The 19,998-nt window shown below is 60.0% G+C and overlaps 2 protein-coding genes across 2 annotated transcripts; one reads left to right on the top strand and one right to left on the bottom strand.

Annotated features, from left to right (window-relative positions):
* The first annotated feature begins 526 nt into the window (after positions 1-526).
* Positions 527-5,116, top strand: SLC35B2 (solute carrier family 35 member B2). Its single transcript, XM_026051179.1, has 4 exons — positions 527-627; positions 1,323-1,510; positions 1,971-2,131; positions 3,408-5,116. Exons 1-4 carry the CDS (start codon positions 527-529, stop codon positions 4,344-4,346), a joined length of 1,389 nt encoding a protein of 462 aa, XP_025906964.1. The 3' UTR covers positions 4,347-5,116.
* Positions 5,117-11,448: 6,332 nt separating this feature from the next.
* On the bottom strand, positions 11,449-18,259 carry SLC29A1 (solute carrier family 29 member 1 (Augustine blood group)). The gene is made up of 12 exons (XM_026051183.1): positions 18,185-18,259; positions 17,256-17,337; positions 16,816-16,988; positions 16,429-16,568; positions 16,049-16,183; positions 15,713-15,810; positions 15,316-15,406; positions 15,109-15,200; positions 14,854-14,962; positions 14,527-14,612; positions 12,366-12,565; positions 11,449-11,806 (listed from the first exon to the last, which is right to left on the bottom strand). The coding sequence occupies exons 1-12, from the start codon at positions 18,211-18,213 to the stop codon at positions 11,695-11,697; spliced, it is 1,347 nt and encodes a 448-aa protein (XP_025906968.1). The 5' UTR covers positions 18,214-18,259; the 3' UTR covers positions 11,449-11,694.
* Between the last annotated feature and the right edge of the window lie 1,739 nt (positions 18,260-19,998).

The raw sequence follows: 19,998 nt of genomic DNA, 5'->3' as shown, positions 1-19,998 counted from the left end.
GGCGGCGGCGGCGGCCCCGGGCTGCCCGCTCGGGCGCGTCCCGTTGGCGGCGGCGGCTCCGCGCGCTGCTCCCGCCAGCCTTGTTGGCTCCCGCCTCTTGGGTCGGGATTAGCACCTTCCCCGCCGCGGCGCCTTGCCCGCCCCAGCCCGGCGCCCTCTCTGTTGCTCCTTTATGCAGCTGCCCCGCTCCCCGCCGCAGACTAAATGGCTCTTTGTGCCGAGGAAACTGAGGCAGGGATGGAGCGCGGAGCTGCCGTAGCTCGTGGCCGCGCAGGAGGCTGCGGCGGCCGGCGATGGTGCACAGGGGCCCCCGGGCGCTGTGGGGTGCTCCCTGCCACGGATGGGGCACAGCCGCCAGCCACCTCGGATCCGGCTGCGTTAGCGCCCAGTGCTGTGCTCCAGGAACACCGGTTACCGATGGATGGTGCCGCCCCAACCGGCGCCACGCTCCTTGGCGGCCGTGCCCTGCCGAGCGCGTGGTAGCCCCCAGCTCTGGGAATGCCTTGGAATGGCTGCCCCGTCCGGGATGCACAGCCAGGCAGCGCTGACCCACTGCGGGCAGCGCCCCGGGCAGCTGGGGAAGCTCGGCACGGCCCTGAAACGGGAGCTGCCGGGCACCACGTGCAGGTTTTTGCACCCGGGGCTGCACTGGAGGCCTTCCAAAGCATTCGCTCCAAGGGTGTTATCAAAACCAGCCCATTAGCAGTGTTCCGACATCCTCCCCGAGCCTGGAAAAAAAAGAAGTTGCTAAGGCCACGTGTTCCTGAGCCAGAGCAAACAGTGTTAACAGAAGCAAAAGCAAACGCTGTGCTTGCGCTCCTGAACTCCAGAGGGCTTTCCCGGCCCGCCGGCCAGCGTGCTGCGTCCAGAGGAGGGATGTGGGCGCTGCCGTGCGGGGAGCAGCGTGTGGGGCAAGTGGGAGGGTGGGTGGTGCAGACGTGCGGAGCAGCCCCTCGTGCCGCCCGGAGCGACCCCTCGTGCTGCCCGGAGCGGCCCCTCGCTGCCCGGAGCAGCCCCTCGTGCCACCCGGAGCGGCCCCTCGCTGCCCGGAGCGACCCCTCGTGCTGCCCGGAGCGGCCCCTCGTGCTGCCCGGAGTGGCCCCTCGCTGCCCGGAGCGGCCCCTCGTGCTGCCCGGAGCAACCCCTCATGCTGCCCGGAGCGGCCCCTCGCTGCCCGGAGCGGCCCCTCGTGCTACCCGGAGCGGCCCCTCGTGCTGCCCGGAGTGGCCCCTCGCTGCCCGGAGCGGCCCCTCGTGCTGCCCGGAGCAGCCCCTCGTGCTGCCCAGAGCGGCCCCTCGCTGCCCGGCGCCCTCTCTCCGCAGGCTGCCCCTGGTGCTGGCCGCCCTGCCCGCCATGGCTGCCGGCGAGGAGGTCTCGCCCGGCCTGCAGGACGCGTGGGGCGACTTCTGGCTCTTCCGCTTCTTCCTTAACGCTGCTGGCTACGCGAGCATCGTGGTGCCCGGCTTCCTCCTCATCCAGTACTTCAAGAGGAGGAATTACCTGGAGACAGGTAGGAGGAGCAGCCCSCTGCTGCCCTGTGAGCTCCCACCACCTCTGCCAGCCCCATCCGTGTGCTGGGGGGGTTCCCTGGGCCCCGTCTGTGGGACAGTGTCTGAGCATCTTGCAGCGCTGCCTCCCAGGGCTGTCCAGGAGCTGCCCTGAAACTCAATTTTCTCTCAGGCCCTCGTGCCAGAACGTGGAGATGCTCCCTGAGCAATTTGGAGTCTGCCTGAGGCAGCCGCTTGAGTAATACAAGAGCTCATCGTGACCCGCCTGCTCTGCCAGGCTGGGCAGATGGGCAAGATGGGAATTGGTTTCCGTCCTGCTCAAGGCCCCAGGCTCTGTTTAGCAGCAYTTGTTGTGTAGGGAAATGTCTAGTAGGGAGGGAGGCCTCCCTTCCCAAGCTGGTGTGGCTTGTGGCTTTCCAGACTGTGGCTGATTATTCTCCTGTGTTCTCTTATCCCCTTAAGGCCGGGGAATTTGCTTCCCTGTCATTAAATCGTGCGTGTTCGGCTCGGAGGTGAAGTCTGTGCACCAAGAGGATGGCTCTCTCCCGGCCCGAGCAGAGCCCACCGAGTCCTCTACAGCCCGACAGGTCTTCAAGCTGCTCTTCTGTGCTGCTGGTCTGCAGGTAGGAGCCCCGTGTGTGTCTGCACGAGTGGCCAACACACTCTGTGAGCTCATGTGGCCTTTAGCCACCAGCTCCTTTAACACCAGGGATGCAGCACTGTCCTTGCTCTGGGAAGGGCTGGAGGCTGAGACAGCCCCTTGGCCAGCACGGCTGCTGTGTGGCCTCTGGAGGTCTGTTCAGCTGGTGTCACCTGGGTTGGGACCTCTTGTCCATGCAATCAATGTCATCTGCAGTCACAGGTAGAGGAAGTGCTGTGATGCAGCATGGTTAGGACGGCTCTTGTTCTGGCCCCGCTGCCAAGCGGGGTGACAGGTTAACCCCTATCATTTCTCAGGCTCTTCTCTAGGTCCCCCCTCTTGGGCTGGTGTGTCCTCTCCTTGATGGATTGGATTTGGATACCAAAGAGAAATGTTTATGTAGCTACAGATAAAGAAGATTTTTTTAATCATTAAGGCCCAGTTACAGCCCACGTGACATTACGAAGGACAGCTTTCTGGGTCTGTGAGCACTAAAAATATAAAAGTGGGCAATTGTGATACAAAGCCCACATGTCCTGTAGCCAGCAGAAGACATCCAGTGCTCTGTCCTACTCTTCCAGTCSATTCAGATCTTCCGGGATCTGAACGTCATTTCAGTCTCTGTGATTCAGTTTCCCAGGAAGGGATGTGTGGTGAGATGATGCCAGTGTTCCTTCTGTGAGGGGCTTGGTGCTTTTCTACCTGGCTGTGTGCGTAGGAGAGGTGACAGGCAGCCAGTGGTCTTCCCTGGAGGACTATTTCCTTTGCTGAATTTGAAACTAGAATTATTTTGGATAGAAGAACTGGGTCTAGGGAGCTGAAAGTGAAAACCGAGGCCACTGGGAAAGTTGCCAGTAGCTGTCAGGGGAAGTTGGCACCAAAATGACGACCATGCATCAGTGCTGTTCAATGATCCTGTCCGTCTGGTTCAACAGGCAGCTTAAAATGTAACTGTTTATTGTACACCGGGATTTGCTTTGTGGGCTTCTCTTCCCTTGAAAATTGCAGCTGTAAACTGAGAAGAGCTGTTTTTGTTTGCTTGGAACTAGATGTTCCTGGCAGTGTGAAGTAGATTTCCAAATCTGTGTGCGACAGATTTCCAAAGACAGGTTTGGTGGGGGGCATCTCCATCTCACTGTATCTCAGGACTGAACATTTCCATGCTGGGACAGGCATCTCCCGGGGTCCATTCTTACCTGTGGTTGCTTGTAGCTGCTGGTGGTAGTTCTGATTGTCCCCGTGTTCCTCCTGCTGCGCAGGCCTCCTACCTGACGTGGGGTGTCCTCCAGGAACGTGTGATGACGAGGACGTATGGAGCTACTGACACAGACCCTGGCGAGAAGTTCAAGGACTCCCAGTTCCTGGTGTTCATGAACCGCATCCTGGCCTTCACGGTGGCTGGTCTGTACTGCGCCCTGACCAAGCAGCCACGCCACGGTGCTCCTATGTACAAATATTCCTTTGCCTCCCTCTCCAACATCCTGAGCAGCTGGTGCCAGTATGAGGCACTCAAATACATCAGCTTCCCCACACAGGTGCTGGCCAAGGCCTCCAAAGTGATCCCTGTGATGATGATGGGCAAGCTGGTGTCGCGCAAGAGTTACGAGTATTGGGAGTACCTGACCGCTGCCCTTATCTCCGTGGGGGTCAGCATGTTCCTGCTCTCCAGCGCTCCCAACCGGCACGCGTCCACCGTCACCACCTTCTCRGGCGTAGTGCTCCTGGCGGGCTACATCGTCTTCGACAGCTTCACCTCCAACTGGCAGGACGCCCTGTTCGCCTACAAGATGTCCCCCGTGCAGATGATGTTCGGCGTCAACGTCTTCTCCTGCCTCTTCACGGTGGGCTCGCTGCTGGAGCAGGGTGCCTTGCTGGAGTCGGGGCGCTTCATGGCGCGCCACTCGGAGTTCGCCGCCCACGCCGTGCTGCTCTCCGTGTGCTCTGCCTGCGGCCAGCTCTTCATCTTCTACACCATCAGCCAGTTCGGCGCCGCCGTCTTCACCATCATCATGACGCTCCGCCAGGCCTTTGCCATCCTGCTCTCCTGCCTCATCTACGGGCACGCCGTCACCGTCGTGGGCGGCCTGGGGGTCGCCGTGGTCTTCGTGGCCCTCTTCCTCCGCGTCTACGCTCGCAGCCGCATGAAGAAGCGAAGTAAGAAGCTGCCCCCGGGCGAGGGCCCTGTGCAGAAGGTCTAAGGAGCCGGGGCCGTGGCACTTGAGCTGTGCCCCTTGTCCTGCCTCTGTGTGGGGACACCTGCTGGATTTGTCCCCTCTTCGTGAACCCACTGAGAAGCAGGGTGGGGGATGGAYAGGCTGGACCGGTGACTCACCTTCCCACCTGCTTTTCTTGGGGAAGGGGCCAGAACAAATCCAGGGAAGCCAGGCATGCTCCGAGCTGCTACAACTCCAAGCCTTTCCGTTTGCCTTAATGGGTTGAGACTTGTAGCCAAGGCATGGGCCTGGGAGCTCAGCTGCTGGGAGAAAACCAGCATGAGGCTGCTGGGACTCCTGCCCGTGCCCAGCCTCTGAATCACGGCGTATCTCTAAGGTCACCGGTGAACAAGGGATGCTTTATTTCCTGGCACCATCTTGCCTCTGGCCAGTGCTCCTCTGTTTCTGTCACTAGTGCAGAGCTCAGGAGGAGGAAAGGGCAAGAGAACCATGTTACCTTTGAAATGCCTCGGTGCGAGGTGAGGGCCGAGCCTGCCCCAGAGGGGAACAGGGCAGGAGCTCGAGGTCCCCCCAGCCTTGGCTCCCCAGCCAGGAGGTGCTCCAGCCAGCTAGGGTAGCCACGGCGAGGGAAGGACTCCCCGCCTCTCCCGCCTTCGCTGGGAGATCTGCTCTGGAGAGCACTCTGGAATCGGAGCCGGTACCTCCCGGGTTAGTTTTCTCACTGCTGCCCCAACTCCCTTTCCTTTGCTTCTCCCAGCCCGGGCTGATGTTTCTGCGGCGCGAGGCTGGCCAGGGGCAGGCTTGCTCAGTTGTTTAGGTTTTTTTCTGTTACAGCTGCTGCTGGCACAGGCCAAAGGCTGCAGTGCCCAGAATGCCCCAGGATCACCTTGGGCTAGCTCCGTACCACAGTTTCTGGGCTTTCTAGTTGCCATTAGAAAAGCACAAATACTCCCTCTTCCTTTATTTTATTTTATTTTCTTTGCTGGCTGGAATCATCAGTCCCAGCTTTTTTGGGGGCCTGGCCACAACCAGAGATTGGGCAGATGCCCCTGCTGCAGTGGCAACAGGGAAGGAGCGCTTGGAAGCTGCTTCCCCAGCTCTTCCACAGCAGCCCAGATTTGAGTGGTTAACCCCTTTTCACCCTAACACAACCTGACTGACAAGCTGGCAGGTTTTGGTACTTTTGAAAGGCAACTTTTTTTTCCTCTCTCTCTCTTTTTATTTTATTAAATTAAAAAAAAAATATGCTGCATATAACATGCTGGGGGTAAATGTTCCTTTTTTCATCTACCCAGAAGAAGGGAAGAGACTCCCCAACCCATCCATATGGAGCAATGAAATCTTTTCTCTTTCCCTTCCAAGCGCAGGTGCCTCTGCCTGCAGGCAGGTGGGTGGCAGCCAGGTTTGGACACACAGCAGCAGGGGCTGATAGCCCCTCTGGGCAGCAGTCTCATACATGGCCCTGGAGAGCACGGCCACGACTGGAGCTCTGCTCGTGCAGGATACGGAAAGGGAGCTCCCTCAGGCAGGATACGGGAATGTGAAGGAGCTGTGAGCCTGCTCTGACCCACGCAGGGCTCTGGCTTGGCTCCCGGGTCCTCCATCCTGCCCCTAGCTCAGTGCAGCTGGTAGGGACTGTGCTGCATGTGGTTGCTGTGAGGTGCTGCTGCACCAGCCCCGGCTGTGCAGCTCACACAGCAGCAAGCGCATGAAGGGCACAGGCCCTGTCACAGAGGGACTCTGTGAAAAACCCTAATGCTGGCCTGTCAGGCTGAGCTGGGTACTGGGCTAAAAGAGCTGGGGAAAGCAAAAACTCAGCTGAGGACTACAGGCAAGATAGGGATGATTCCACAGCATGGGGTGAGGAGTGGAAGCCTCCATGGCTGGAGCCAGGAAGCACGGCCCTGGCTGGCAGCCTTTGGCTCCCTGCTGCTCCTGCTGCATAGGAGCAGTGCTCCTTGGGCTGCTGCTGGGGCAGCCTGCCTCACGCAGGAGCAGYGGGGTCCTGGGGCAGGTTGTGGGGAACAAAGGTGCTGTTGGATGGGGCTGGTTCCTGTTAGGACCTACAGGTAAAAGAGACACCCATAGTCCTGGCACAGCAGTGGGGTGGGAGGCAGCAGAGGGACATGTTAGCCCAGCCTGCTGCAATAACAGGGCTGGTGCAGAGCAGAGCCCTGGGCTTGGCAGCACACAGCCCTCAGCCCGTGCAGGTTTATTGATGTTATAACATCAAATGCTGCCCTTTGCCTCCACRCCCTAGTTACAAATTCCCCAAAATGCCTTTTTCCTTCAACTGCTGTCCCCAATCAAAAATGAAATGGGTTTTAACTAAAGCAAAAGTAACTGTTTCTACCTGCCAAGCGTAGAAATGAGATGTCTACCCTTTCTGATTTAAATCTAATTCTTAATATAATACGCTTTAAGAAAAGGAAAGTAAGGAACACCAGAACTTTTCCCTGCAAGTTAAAAAGAATCGCCTCACTGCTGGGAGCTGTTTTGGCAGATCCCTTCCTACACAAGAAGGGAATGGCGCTCGTGTCTCCTCCGTCCGCAGGCACTGCTGCCAGCTCCAGCGCTCGGAGCAGCCCCTCGCTCCGCAGGGAGGCCCACGGCGCCTGCCCAGGGCTGCCCCTGCCGCCCCTCGTGCACCACGGACACTGCCGGCCGCCCCTCCACGCTGTGCCCCCCGCGTCGCTTCCCCTGCCCAACCCAGGGGGCTGCCCCCTCCTAGCGGGGCGCAGCTCCGAGCACACAGGTTTGGCAGAGGTGAGGAGCAGACAGAGCAGGGTGGTGCTCTGCACCCGCAGCTTTAGTCACAGCACAGGAAAAGAACACCCGCGGTGGGAGGAGAGGCTGGGGTTCAGCACACCCTGCCATGAGCACGGCCTGGGCGCCCAGCAGAGGCTGCCCGAGCCCCACGCTGAGCCCTCCTTTCTGCCCGCCACGCTGCGAGGGAGCAGGCAGGCGGCTCCTGCCGCAGCTCCAGCCCACAGAGAGGCTCAGATCAGAGCAGCCGGCAGCACGAGCTGAGCCTGGCCCAGCTTGCCGCACTGAGGAGCACAGCTTGGAACTGTCTGCTGCACTCTAAGACATGCAGAAGGCCACAGAGGAGAGCTGGAGGTGACCCCTACAAAAGGGGGACTGCCTCACCTCAGCCCTTAGTACTGCATGGGAAGGACTGGAGAGGAAAGCAGCAGCTGAGGCCGAGCTCTGAAAGCCAGTCAAGGATACCAGGTACCATGGGACACATGCTCCTCTCCATACAGCAACTCAGGGAGAACATGAGCAACTTGGACCTGGTGGAGTTGAAGGCCTACAGGTCATCTCTCCTTGTCCTCCAGATGATGCTCCAGCTGCATTTCATGCATGCAAAGAGCAGGACCTTTATACTTCAGTATCAAGGAGGAGGAGAGCTAAGGCCAAAGGTTTGGGGTGGTGGGTTCCTWTTTCTGCTCAGAGGCAGCAACCCCCCAACACAGCTCATTTTACAGGGGACACACAGCAGAGCAGCTTCCAGTAGGAGAAGTCAGAATAAGGMTTTATCAACCTGGCCCCTCCAAGCGCTGCAGTAACTGTATGTAACCCCCCTAATATGTACCCAGCAGAGGACAACAGCCCYCAACTGCCAGAGCTGAGGTGAGCGCTCAGCCTGTTCCTCGAGAGCAGCAGCAAGTTCTGCCCAACCCTCTCACAGGACTCGGCTTCTCTAGGGGCATGGCCCCTCACCTTYCTCTGGGCAGCACCAGCCTCTGGCACAAAACACAAAGAACCACCACCACGTAAACCACATTCTGATACTTTTAATTCCAGTAAAACAAAATAGAAAAATAATCAAGAAAATAACCCAGCCAACCAGAATACAGCCACCTATTCTGGGGGTGCAGGGAGGCAGCAGCTTGAAGGAAGGGCTTTCCCTAACTCAATAATTTGAAGTGCTTCATGACTACTGCGTAATACAGGGGGCTCATGGGGAGAAAGGAAGCCTTAGCCTTTCACCCCCCTTCCCTTACTACATGAGCAGAAAGACTCCTCTTCACCAGCCCACAGCCTCAATCTTGGTCTTCTCTTCATCCTTAGAGGCTGACTCTTGTTCCTTCTCACTTCCCTCATCTGCTTCCTCATCATCACTGATCTTTTTCCTACTCTCTCCAGCTGCCAGGAGACAAACAAAAAGATGTCAGGGCCATGCGCTTGGCCCAAAGCAAATAATATTAGAAGCCCTTTTGCTCCCAAAGGGGTATTAATGGGTGTATCAGAAAGCCCAGCTCACACAATACCCAGAAACCAGGCTCTCTCCCAAAGTTAGATTTCCTGATTCTCTCAGGACTAAGGTCTGCATCAGCGAAAAGTGAAGTGAGAGGCAGAAAACTCTCCTCCTCTCTCCAGGGCTGGTTTACATGACCCATAGACAACCAGGAACGGGGCTGGATACCCCTCCAGCCCACGCTCACCCACGGCTAAACAAGGCCAAGAACACGGCTGCTCCATAGGCCAGGAGCTGGGGAGAAAGGCACTACCTGCCCTTCTCCACCCTGCTCCACTCCAACTCTCCAGTTGGTCCCCAGAGCCCTTCTCTTGCCCACACAGAGCGCGACAGGGCAGCCCCGGGACCGGGAGCGCCTCTCCTGCTTCTTCACCATGTCTCTGGCGCGCCGCTCCTCCTCGTCACTGCTCTGCCTGGCTCTTTCACACACAGGATCACTTTGGTGCCTGTCCTACAGACTCACCTATACTGTAACAACAGACCCAGCAGCACGAAAGGCGTAAATACCCTCCTCCAGGAGCGGCAGCAACGTGAGGGTTTTGGTGCTGGTGTTGGTGTTGGTGTTGGTGTGGTGTTGGTGTTGGTGTTGGTGTTACCGCCCCGCCTCGCGCCGCCCACCGAATCCTGCCGCCTTAAAGTGGCCATGTTTGTGGCAGGCCCAAGCCCCGCGCGGTGCGGTCCCACCGCTACGGCCCGTTTGAGCGCGAGGCCGGCGTGGGGGCTATTTCCCGCGGAGGCGCCCTGCGGTGAGGAGAACCCTTGCAGCGGCTCCGTGCGGGAGCTGGGGCGGCTCCGCGGGCTCGGGGCGTTCGCCGCTGTGGCGGGCGGCGCTGGGCAGCCGCAGCCCGCGTGCAGGTGTCGAGGCGGCCGGGCCGTTCTGCTCTGCTCTGCTCTCCTTCGCTCCGCTCCGCTCCTCGGTGGCGGCTGCAGCGCGGGGCCCGGCCCCGCTCCCCCGCGGCGGTCCCGCTGCTCGGCGGTGCCGGCGGTGCGTCCCAGGCGCGCCCGGGTGTGGGGAAGGGGGCGCGTTAGTCCCTGCCAGCGTTCCCCTGTAGAGCGGGGCTCTGCGCTGCGTGCCCAGTGGGAGCCGGTGCGGCCTGGGGCTGCGCGCCTGGCCCCCAGGGCCCGTGGGTGGGCAGGCAGCGCAGAGCGGCCCTTGGGCACCCCCTGCTCTCGCCCCTGCCTGCGCTGGGACCGGAGCCGCCCGATGGGCGGGTGCGGGCTGAGCACGAGGTGGCTCTGGGGTGGGGAGCTGCAGGGAGGGACGGGAGGTGCCGGCCCCAGGGCAGGTAGCAGGGCCCCTCGCTGCCTGTGCCCCACAGTGTTGGCACCTCCATAGCTGGGCCCCTTGCTGCCTGCGCCCCGTGGTGTTGGCACCTCCATAGCTGGGCCCCTCACTGCCTGTGCCCCGCAGTTTTGGCACCTCCATAGCTGGGCCCCTCGCTGCCTGCGCCCCGTGGTGTTGGCACCTCCATAGCTGGGCCCCTCACTGCCCTGTGCCCTGCAGTGTTGGCACCTCCATAGCTGGGCCCCTCGCTGCCTGCGCCCCGTGGTGTTGGCACCTCCATAGCAGGTCGCTCCTGCAGCTCTCCTGGGTCCAGGAACCAAGTGCAGAGCCGCCGGTCCCGGTGCCATCCCTAGCCGATGCAGCCATGGCCTGGACACGCTGGCTTTTTGAAAGCATGGGCACAAGCCAGGGGCGCAGCAGGGCAGTGCGGGATGGAGGGGACAGGCAGCACCCTAGGGACTTTGCTGAGGGATGTGCTGCAAGGATCGCATCAGGACTGCGGGGTGCAGAGCTGGGCTCAGCAGAGCAGACCGTTCTCCATCACAGCTGAACTTGCCAGGGAAGGAGTTCAGGAAGMGTCGTGGCCAGCAGCAGCCAAGGGCACACGGCATAACTCCTGTGCCGTGTCCTCGCTGGAAGGCACACAGGCCTGAGTGCCCCTTGGGGCAGAGCCAGGGCGATCTGTGACCCCCGCGYGGCTGCGAGCGCGGCTGGGCTGCGGGGCCTGGCGCGGGCTGAGGCCGTGCACTTCTCAGCGGCGGCGGGAGGTGGCAGCCCAGCGGCTCGCGCGCTGCAGGGGCTGCCGCCCGGGGCTGCCGGGACACGCGGGGCAGCAGCGCAGCCCTGCGCCCGGCGCTGCTGCTAGTCCCTGCGGGCCCCTGCAGGCCCRGGGAGCTGCCACCCCCTCCTCCGTTCAGCACCTGCCTGTGACCCTCTTCAGGTGCCACAGAGACAGACACACGGACCCGGTTTTGGTCTTTTTATAGAAAAAGGCAACTGTACAGATACCATTTATACAAAGCAGGGGAGAAACAAGGRGGAGGCCGGGCTCCCCTGGCAGCACACAGACAGCAGGGCAGTGCAGAGCAGAGGGAGCCTGCTTTTCTCTCACACATCGTGGTGCCCTCGGCTGTCCCAGCAACAGGACATGAGGCTGGATCACTGACCTTTTTTTGGGAGGCTGGGAAACAGGCAGGGAACAAAGGCAAAGAGAGGGAGGAAAGGCAGGGTGCCTCGTTCTTCGTCCGTCTCGCCCTGGTGTTGGATGGCAGCTCTTTGGGTGGGACGTGCATGGGTCCCTCCGATGCTCCTGTGCAGGAGGACAGGCGGGCAGTGGGGGGGGAGGGAGGACAGCAGGGCAGGCTGGGGCTCTCCTTCCTAGTCACAGCCTCCCCGGTAGGGGAGAGCTTGGGGTGCAGGAAGGAGAGAAGAGGAGAGCAAGTCCCCAGGTGCCTCAGGAACAGGAGCGGGAAAGGAAATGGGGACAGCAGCCCTCAGCTCTGCCTGTCAGCGAGGAGGTAGCTGAGAGCGGCTGTAGGTCTCGAGCTGGGGGTTACGCAGCAGGAGGGGGTGGCTGGACCTCTGCGAGATCCCAGGGGTCTTGCAGCACGGCAAAGGCACGTGGGCCTGAAGGCATCACACAGCCGAGCGCGGCAGAGCCAGGCCAGCCCCGGGCAGCGGAACCGTCTCTGGCTGTAATGTGTGCTCGGGCAGTACAATTCGGCGGGGCGGGCGCGATGTTTCGTCCCCAGAGCGCCGAGTGCCCAGGGCCTCGGAGGAGGCTGCGGAGCCATCTGTGTCCGTGCRGCCTCCAGGCACCTCTGCTAGATGAGAATTCCAAATAGGAAGGAGATGGCGGCTCCTAGGGCCAAGCCCAGCGAGAGGAAAAAGGCCATGACTGCTCCGGCTGTTTCTGCTTCGTGAATGAGCACCTTCCTGCAGGGGAAAGAGGGGTCAGGCCTGTCCTTGGACAGCACGCACCACACACCACGCAGGGAGAAGCAGCTGTGTCTCTCCATGGCATGGGAATGACCAGAGCAAATCCCGCTCGGCTCCAGGAGCCTGTCCCTCAACTATGGGCTCCAAGACAAGAGTGCGTTGCAGAGACGCGTCGAGGCTGCTGGCGTCAAGGGCTCTGCTCCCGGCTCCTGCCCCACAGCCAGCCTGGCTGTGCATGCCGGGGCTGTGCGCTGCCTCTGCTGCCCCCTCACCTGCGCTGCGCTGCCCTCCGCTCTCCTGCTATGCCCAGCCTCTTCCCCGTGGGCACAGAGGGAAAACAGGGATCCCAGACCATGGCAGCCCCGGCTTCAGGATGTAACATGCCTCGGAGAGAGGACACAGGGTTGCCTTCCCAGTGGGGAGGCAGTGGGACTGTCCCCTCTGCCCTGGGGCAATGCAGAGCCAGGGCTAGGCAGAACCTGGGCACGAGCTGTGGGGCCTGGGCTGGTCCCCAAAGGTGAAGCCAGCCCTTGCCTCGTCCCGAGCTGCTACTCACTTGGGCCCGAAGCACATGCAGAGGCTGGCCAGGTAGCCATTGGAGAGGGAGAAGAAGATCATGAAGACGATGTACCAGGCGTCATGAGAGAAGATGATGGGCAGGTATTTGCGGGACTTCACRTTGCACAGCATGAAAAGGGGTATGAAGATGACACGTAGGGCCACCATCAGTGGCAGGAGGCAGCTGTCCTTGCCAGGCTGGGAGAGAAACACAYGACACTGAGTTAGCTGGATTCTCCTTCCCAAAGCCAGGGGCAGCCRCTGCTGTCTGATCTGAGGCTGCACAGAGCCGTTCAGGACAAAGCTGCTCAAAGCCTTCTCCAGTCACAAAATCTCAGTGTCACCTTCTGATGCAAGGCTAATGTGAAGGCAGTTCATGACCTACTCTCTGCAAGGCTTCTAGACACAGCTCCTGCCTGCTCTCCTGCAGTATGTATCTCTGGGTCTGTCTATCCTGACCCTATAGCTTCCTGCATCTGGTTAGGTGCCCCCAGCATCAGAGACACTTGAAGCTTGGGGGGGGCTCCTCCCTTTTTTCCTCTAACCTTCGAGGTATTGGCTAGGCCATCACTCACAGGACGGTTCTCACTAGGAGACGTCCGTGGCAGCTGTGGGCGCCGCCCAGAGCCTTTAGCCGGCTCCATAAGGAGAGCTGCAGCAGGGAGCAGGGACAAGGACCAGCGGCCAGGCCCCACAGAGCMGTCAGCATCCGAGGCTCTGGGGAAAGACCAGATACACGGGGGGGAACATCTGCCTTGCAGGAGCAGAGAAGAGAGACAGGGCACCTGTCTGCCATGTCTAACTACTGCCCTAAAAATCCCGTTCCAGCTGACTTGTGGGGCAGCAGCACCAGGACCAAGATATTGAGCTGGACTGTGCGGGTGACAAAGCCTGGAACAAGTTGCCCAGGGAGGTTGTGGAGTCTCCTTCTCCGGAGGCCTTCAAAACCCACCTGGATGCCACCCCTGTGCTCTGGATGTCCCTGCTGGAGCAGGGGGGTTGGACTAGATGATCTCTAGAGGTCCTTTCCAGCTTCAACTGTTCTGTGATTCTGTGAAACAATAAGTGAGCCTTATGCACACGCACAGCCCCATCTCGCCCTGCAGCAGACCACTGCACAGGTCAAGGCTGGCTGAGGTAAATCCCTTCTGGCCCAGGGGTGGTGTCTCCAGGGGCTTCTTCATGGTCACACTGAGTAACTGAGGCAACATGGTTATATCTGTGGGTAAGCCCACAAAAGCAGCATCCTGTTTTGCTCWGTGAGCGGGTGAAGAAAAGGAGAGAGCAGGGCCTTGACCAGGGAAACAAGGCCCAAACCACACGCACTCAAACTTTCCGTGCAGTGTTGTTTTGGAAGTGTCTCCTGCTGGGTCATCCCACTACTGGGATGTAGCCTGGCCAGCAGGCCATGTGGCTGGTGGCCAAGGGCAGCCAGCAGCGATGGCCAGGAGAAAAGCAGCTCCAGGCTGCAGGGAAACCCAGCACAGCCAGGCCCGGACAGACCCCATGTCGTGTGGTGCTGTAAGGAGTTTCTTCAAACAAACAGCCTGAACAATGTAGGGGGAAATAGAGCTTGGGGGGGTGGGTGAAGARACAGGAAGGGATGCAGACAGCAGAGCCCCCTTCCTCGCCCCATGCCACGGCAGCCTCTGCGCCCACCACTTGGCCTCAGCAGCTCTGAACTGCRCAGGAGAGTTGGCAGCAAGGGCATGTGGGACATGGCGGGGGACATTTGGTGCCCCACAGGGCAATAGCTCTGCCCTGCTCCCAGGCAGGGCTTTCTAAAGCAGCTGTGTGGTGTGCGGAGGTTGTATTCTGGGCTGCCCTGTCTTTCACCCGCCTGTCCTGCCGCCATCCTGCCCGGCTGTTTGCTTAGCTGGAGTGAAGGTTTGTTTACAAAGAGGCTGGAACGGAGAAAGCAGCTTCCTCCAAACCACGCAAAAGAGGAGTGGGAGGAGGATACTCTGACTCTCAGATCTAACCCATACATTTTTGCTTTGCACTCCAAGCCAGGGCAGGAGTCAGCCCAGGGCCTCCTTCTTCCCTGGAGCSCCAGACAGCTGCCCCAGCAAGAGGCACGGACAGGCAGCTTAGGGATGGAGAGTGCACRGATGCTCCAGGAGCAGAGCCTGAGCACTTCCTCCCTGTCCCATACCTACCCATGTGAACAGGGCTGTGAGACTCCGTCCTGCCCAGTCGAAGACATTAAATACCAGGAAACAGGAGACTGGGATGAAGTAATGTTCTGCAGAAGGGAAAAAATGTCACTGAGAAGCTGCACAGAGACCATCTCGCAGGACGGAGCTCTCCTGGCTTCCCACAAAGGACCGAAACTCTCCAGTCAGGTCAGCATCTGCATCCAAGCCATCACACGATGGTCTTCTCCATTCAGGCACTCCTTTAACTTCAGACCCCGCTTTCTTCCCTCCCATTTAGCTCTTTCCCAGTCTTATCTTCCCCCCAGCCCTATACCTGGGCACACTTACCCCACTTGTTTCCCTCCCCAAGTTCGGTCGACACCTTAGCTGTGATGGAAGGAAAGACTCCAATGGTGACAGTGAAGACAAAGCAGACGGACAGAGCCATGACCCAGAGCTGGGGAAGTTAAAGAAAGGGGCTGGTATCAAACATGGGCAAAGACACCAGTGTAGGGGGGACCATAATACCCCCTGTAATGTCCTACACTTGCGTCCATCCCCTGACACAAGGTGAAGGGCAGGGGTTGCTGGTAACTCACAAACCTTCTTAAAAATGGAGAAGACCGAGGGCTTCTCATCAGGGTTGTGGATAGGGATGATCTTTGAGTTATTCTGCTCCACCCCATTGGGTTCATCTGCAGAGAGAAAAATGAGAGTAGGGTGTAGCTGACAGCAGGTATCTTCAGTCCTTCTGTCTCACCCTTCTGCTTGGCTCTTCCTCCCTTGCTCTTCCTCCTCTCCATTCCTCACCTTTCTTAATCAGGTCTCTCTTGGTCTCCAGCTCTGCGTGGTACACATGGTACTCTGTCTTATCCTTCATGGAGTAGTAGCGGAAGAAATCCTGCAGAGACACAGTCCCTGGGAACTCGTTCCCATGTGGGAAAGAAGGCTATGGGGGAATGGATGTTTGGGGCTATGTGGTAACAGCAGGCCACGCAACATGGGCAAAGTTATTTGTTCCAGGTGTCTCTGATACCCATGTTTTCCAGCTCTCCCAGGGACTCACTTATATGCAGTACCTCAGGATACAAAGATTTGTGCTGGGAAGTCCTACAGACAGGTTCCCTGCCATGACCCAGGAGGCGGATGTGCTGCCATGTGCAAAGACCCCCAAAGAYCCTACCCCACAAAGGCGGCCAAATCTTACCAAGCGAGGCAAAACGATGTAGGAGAAGATTGCCAGCAYGATCGCCACGCACGCCGTGGCGAAGTAACCAATGTAGCTCTCTGGCTGCTGAGCACCAACTGGGAGCACAGGAAGGRAGGAGACAGGGAGGAAAAGGAAGAGGATGAAGGAGGCAAGGGGAGCAAAGTCCTGACACCATCTCCAACCCATCCCCACAGTGTGATCCCAGGATGAGGCCCCGCAGGGGACGAGGTGCCCTGCCTGTGCCCTGCTCTGCTTGCTGCAGTCTCTAGCCAGCCCTGTTGGCAGCAGCAGTGCAGGAAGGCCCTCACCCACCCATGGGCAGGAATTACTCACTGGCAATACTGAAGATCATCACCAGGGCAGCAAAGGTTCCTGCCAAGCCCTGCCCGCTCATGATGGGAGCCGTGTAGCTGGCGGGCAGGAGCCCCGCCAGGCCGAAGAGGCTGCTTTGGAGGATGGCACCAAAGGCTGCAGAGGAGAAGGACAAGCAGAAATGAGCAACCAAAGGACTGTGCCTCTGCAAGAAACCACCTTGCAACCAGCACTGTGGCCCTGAGGAGCAAGACAGGGACCTTTCTCCTCCCCCTTCCCCTTGCTCTCCTGCAGTAGGGTTTGTGCTCTCCTCCAACACAGGTCAGTCCTAGCTGGGCGGCTCTGATTTGCACAAGAGTTTGAGGCACTGGCCTTTTCCTTCCTCCCCATGCCCCACTCACAGTTGATGAAGACTATGCTGATCATGGTGAAGACAAAGAAGGGAAGAGGCTCCATGGTGACTTTCACCATGACCGCRGTGATTAGGAACACCAGCCCGATGGCCACCAAGCTGCCCAACATGCGGATCTGCTGGGGAATCCTGCAAGAAAGAATCTCAGTGAGGAAAACCCACCCTCTACAGGCACCCAAAGCCAGGGCCTAGACTCTCCCATGGGAGGCCAGCCAACCCACAGCACAGGAGACTGATTTTTTGTCCTTGCTTTGGCTCTGTACAAGCGGCAATTTGGCTCAGCGCTGCGGTGGGAGAACAGGTGAGAGTTGGGACCAAGATACAGGTCCCCCCTGTGGACAGGGGCTCGCAGGAGCAAGGATGGGGCAAGGCTCACCGCTGGTGGATGAAAGAGTTGAGGCAGGTGAAGACGAGGAGTGGCACCATGGCACAGAGCGTCATGAAGTTGTCAAACATGGACTGCAGGTAGGAGCAGGGGAGGGTGGCCCTAGCAGTCTCATTTGAGAAGCAGTTCACATTCTCCGGGTCTGCCAGGCGGTCGATGAAATACTGCAAGGGAAGGGGCCAGGTGGGGCTGAGCTGCTGCACAGCTTCCCCCGGCACATTCAGGCTGCACGAGCCACCCTCCCCAAGGCCAGGGCTCCTCTTGCCACCTCAGTGCCACYCGTGTCCCATGAAGGTTACCCACACTCCAACCCCCCATCTACAAATGTTGGGGGCTTTACACTGTCCCATACTGTCATACCCACCCTGCCATCCCTAGAAGTGACATACGGTGATTACTGACACCAAGAGTGGTGGCACAGAAGCTCTCACCTTCCTGGCAATCATGAAGAAATTCCATGGCAGCAATGTTCCCAGCCCAAGGATGAAGAAGATCAGCCAGACACCTTTATACCTGTGAGGGGGACAAAGCTGCTAAGTGCAGGGGACAAGGGCCAAATTATCACCTCTCTTCCTGACTACCCTCCAACCCATTGGGGGACACAGTGGGAGGAGGAGGAGCGAGGATGGAAATTCACAACCTAGTGTTTTCTGTGGGACCAGTGCTCTTAACAGCAGGTGACACCAGCGTGGCATAARGGATTTACTTCCCCTGGGGTCTGCCACTGGTCCTCATATGTCCCCCACAGCCCCTGCTCGCCTAGCCCCAGGTCTCTGGCATAGATGTGGCCCTGCACAGGGGCCAGAGGAGGCCCTTCCTGGGCCCTGGCAGTGCTTCCTAGCAGGGAGGAAAGCAGGGGGAGGCTGCTTGCTCCCAGCACATGTACCCAGATGCACAGCGCCTGTTGCCAGAGCAGCGAGGGAGTCACGCTAYGCAGGAAGAGCAGCACCATGTCCCAGTACTGGCTGCACAGTGCCCATCTCCTATGGAAAAACTGACAGCAAGAGCCTCTTGGAAAAAAGGGACTCTGCAGGCAGGGACGGAACAGGAAGATCCGGAGGCCCGGCTGCCCATGGATTGGGAGCAGCACGGGCAGCTCCAGCACGCTCTCCAGCGCACAGCTTGGAGGGAGCAGGCAATGAACTGGGCACAGTGGTCTGGGCCATGGGCTTGGGGCCTGGAGGTGCCTCTAACCCCTCCAGCTTGCAGCTCACAGCAACACGGTGTCCTGAGGAGCAGGACACAAGTGGGCCCTTCAGTATCACAGCTCTGTAGCTCACATAATGTGCAGGACAGGTGCCTGTCCCGCTCAGAGCTCCTGGTGTCCTGGGTATGGCCCCAGATGGAGGCCCAGCCCTACCTATCTTGGGGCCCGTCTCTTGTTGTCATCTTGCGCGGCGTGGTTCAGCAACGGTCCCTGCGGCTCTCCTGGTTGCTCTCCGTCTGCAAAACAGAGACAGGGTTTTACTGGGGGCTGAGTTACACAGGCCACTCTGGATGAGCTCCCCACAGGCCTGGGAGACAAACAGAGCTCTGCAACTGGCAAGAGCATCACACAGCAGCCTTGGAAATCKGCAGCTCCAGGAGGCTGATGGACAGGGCCATGTGCTGCTGGCCACACGGTGCTCAACCCTTTCCTCTGACAGGGAGGACACTTGTATGAGCCACCAAGCTGCTCTAGCCCAGCTGCCCCGCTGCTCCACTGCAGGCTCCTAAGGGACTTCTGAGCCTGCTGCTCCCTGCTCCCAATCCTCGTGCTGCGAGCAGAGCACATGTGCAGCGGGCTGGGTCCCCCCTGCCACCTCCACATCAATCCAACACCCAGGGCACGGCAGGACAAAGGACATATTCAGTGACTCCTCTGGTCAGAACCACACAGACCCTCCATTCCCAATTCCCTCTTGCAGCCCGTTCGTTCCTGCAGCACCCTTGGAAGCAGCATTCCCAGGTCCTCGGGGAGCCTGGCACTGCTCGTCTCCCCCTTTTGCCACCTTGCTGCTCAACAAATCCTCCAGCCTGCTCCATCCATCCCTCCCTCCCCGTGCAGCGGGAGCAGGATTAGCAGCCCAGGAGAAGCCACAGGCCTTGTCCTTTTCCAGCCGGGCTGGCACAGCATTGGGTATCCCGTCACTGCTCCCAGGGTTTCATCCACACGGAGGCTCCTGGTGGGCATGCCGCTAGGCATGGCCCTCAGCCGGCTGCCGCTCCTGCTTCCCAGCGGCCGGCAGCAGCATCCCGGTGCCGGCGCCGGCTCCGGCTCCCGCCAGCAGGCCCGCGGGGCCGGCACACCGCAGCCTGCTGGGAGCTGTAGTCCACGCCAGACCCGGCGTGTCTTAAAGGCACCCGGGGCCGGGCGTCGCCGCCGGCGCGCGCGTCCTTCATCTCTGCCCTTTCCRCGCGGAGCAGGGCAGGGCCGGGCACGGCTCGGCCATCGCGCGGCGTGCGGGAGAGCTCACGCGCACGGCAGGAGAAGTGAGGGCCGACAAGGCGCGCGGAGTGGCCGGGGAGGCCCCTTGGCTGMTCGGAAAAGCCCTGTGAGGCCAAGGGGCAGGTGTGCGCAGGACGGCGCTGGCCCCGGCACACGGGCAGCTCGCACCCCATAGATAGCGCTGGCTCRCACCGGGGTAAGGCTGCTTGGTAAGGCTCCCCTGTGGGAAGGCTCCTTCCCATGCCAACGGCTCGGGCTACAAAGGTTCCTCTCTGCCCYGTGGGCTCTGTGCGCTCCCGATCCCGGCCGGGGGGCGGCCAGCAGCAGCTCGCTGAGACGCCGCGCGGCTCCCGGCACTCTGCCGGTGGGACCGACCCCTCGCACATACTCGTCCTGTGCAAACAGCCTCTCCCGAGATGTATCCCGCGCTGCGCAGAGAAAACCAGCGGGTCCCAAGCCCCTGGCTCTGCTCTCCGCTTCCCGCTGCTCCCACGGGTAGCTAGGGCAGGGACAGGCCRCACAGACCTACCTGGGGAGGACGAGCAGCGCTGGGCCCGCGGGCCGATCCTCTCCCTGTGCCTGGGCAGCGTATTTGAGGGCAACCCCTCCCTTGCATTCCCCCCAGCCTAGGGATGAGCCTCAGGCCCCTGCTTGAGTCATGGCTGGGGCCACGCGTCCAGCGGCATCCCAGAGGAGGAGGAGGAGGAGAGGTGTCAGGTACCAGGCTGGCGGGCAGCCCGGCGCTG

Source organism: Nothoprocta perdicaria, unplaced genomic scaffold (assembly GCF_003342845.1).
Source record: "Nothoprocta perdicaria isolate Ctin4 unplaced genomic scaffold, notPer1 scaffold_73, whole genome shotgun sequence".
In the NCBI taxonomy this organism is placed as follows: domain Eukaryota; kingdom Metazoa; phylum Chordata; class Aves; order Tinamiformes; family Tinamidae; genus Nothoprocta; species Nothoprocta perdicaria.
Note: the sequence above shows the minus strand (reverse complement) of the source record. Positions and strands in the feature narration are given on the sequence as shown.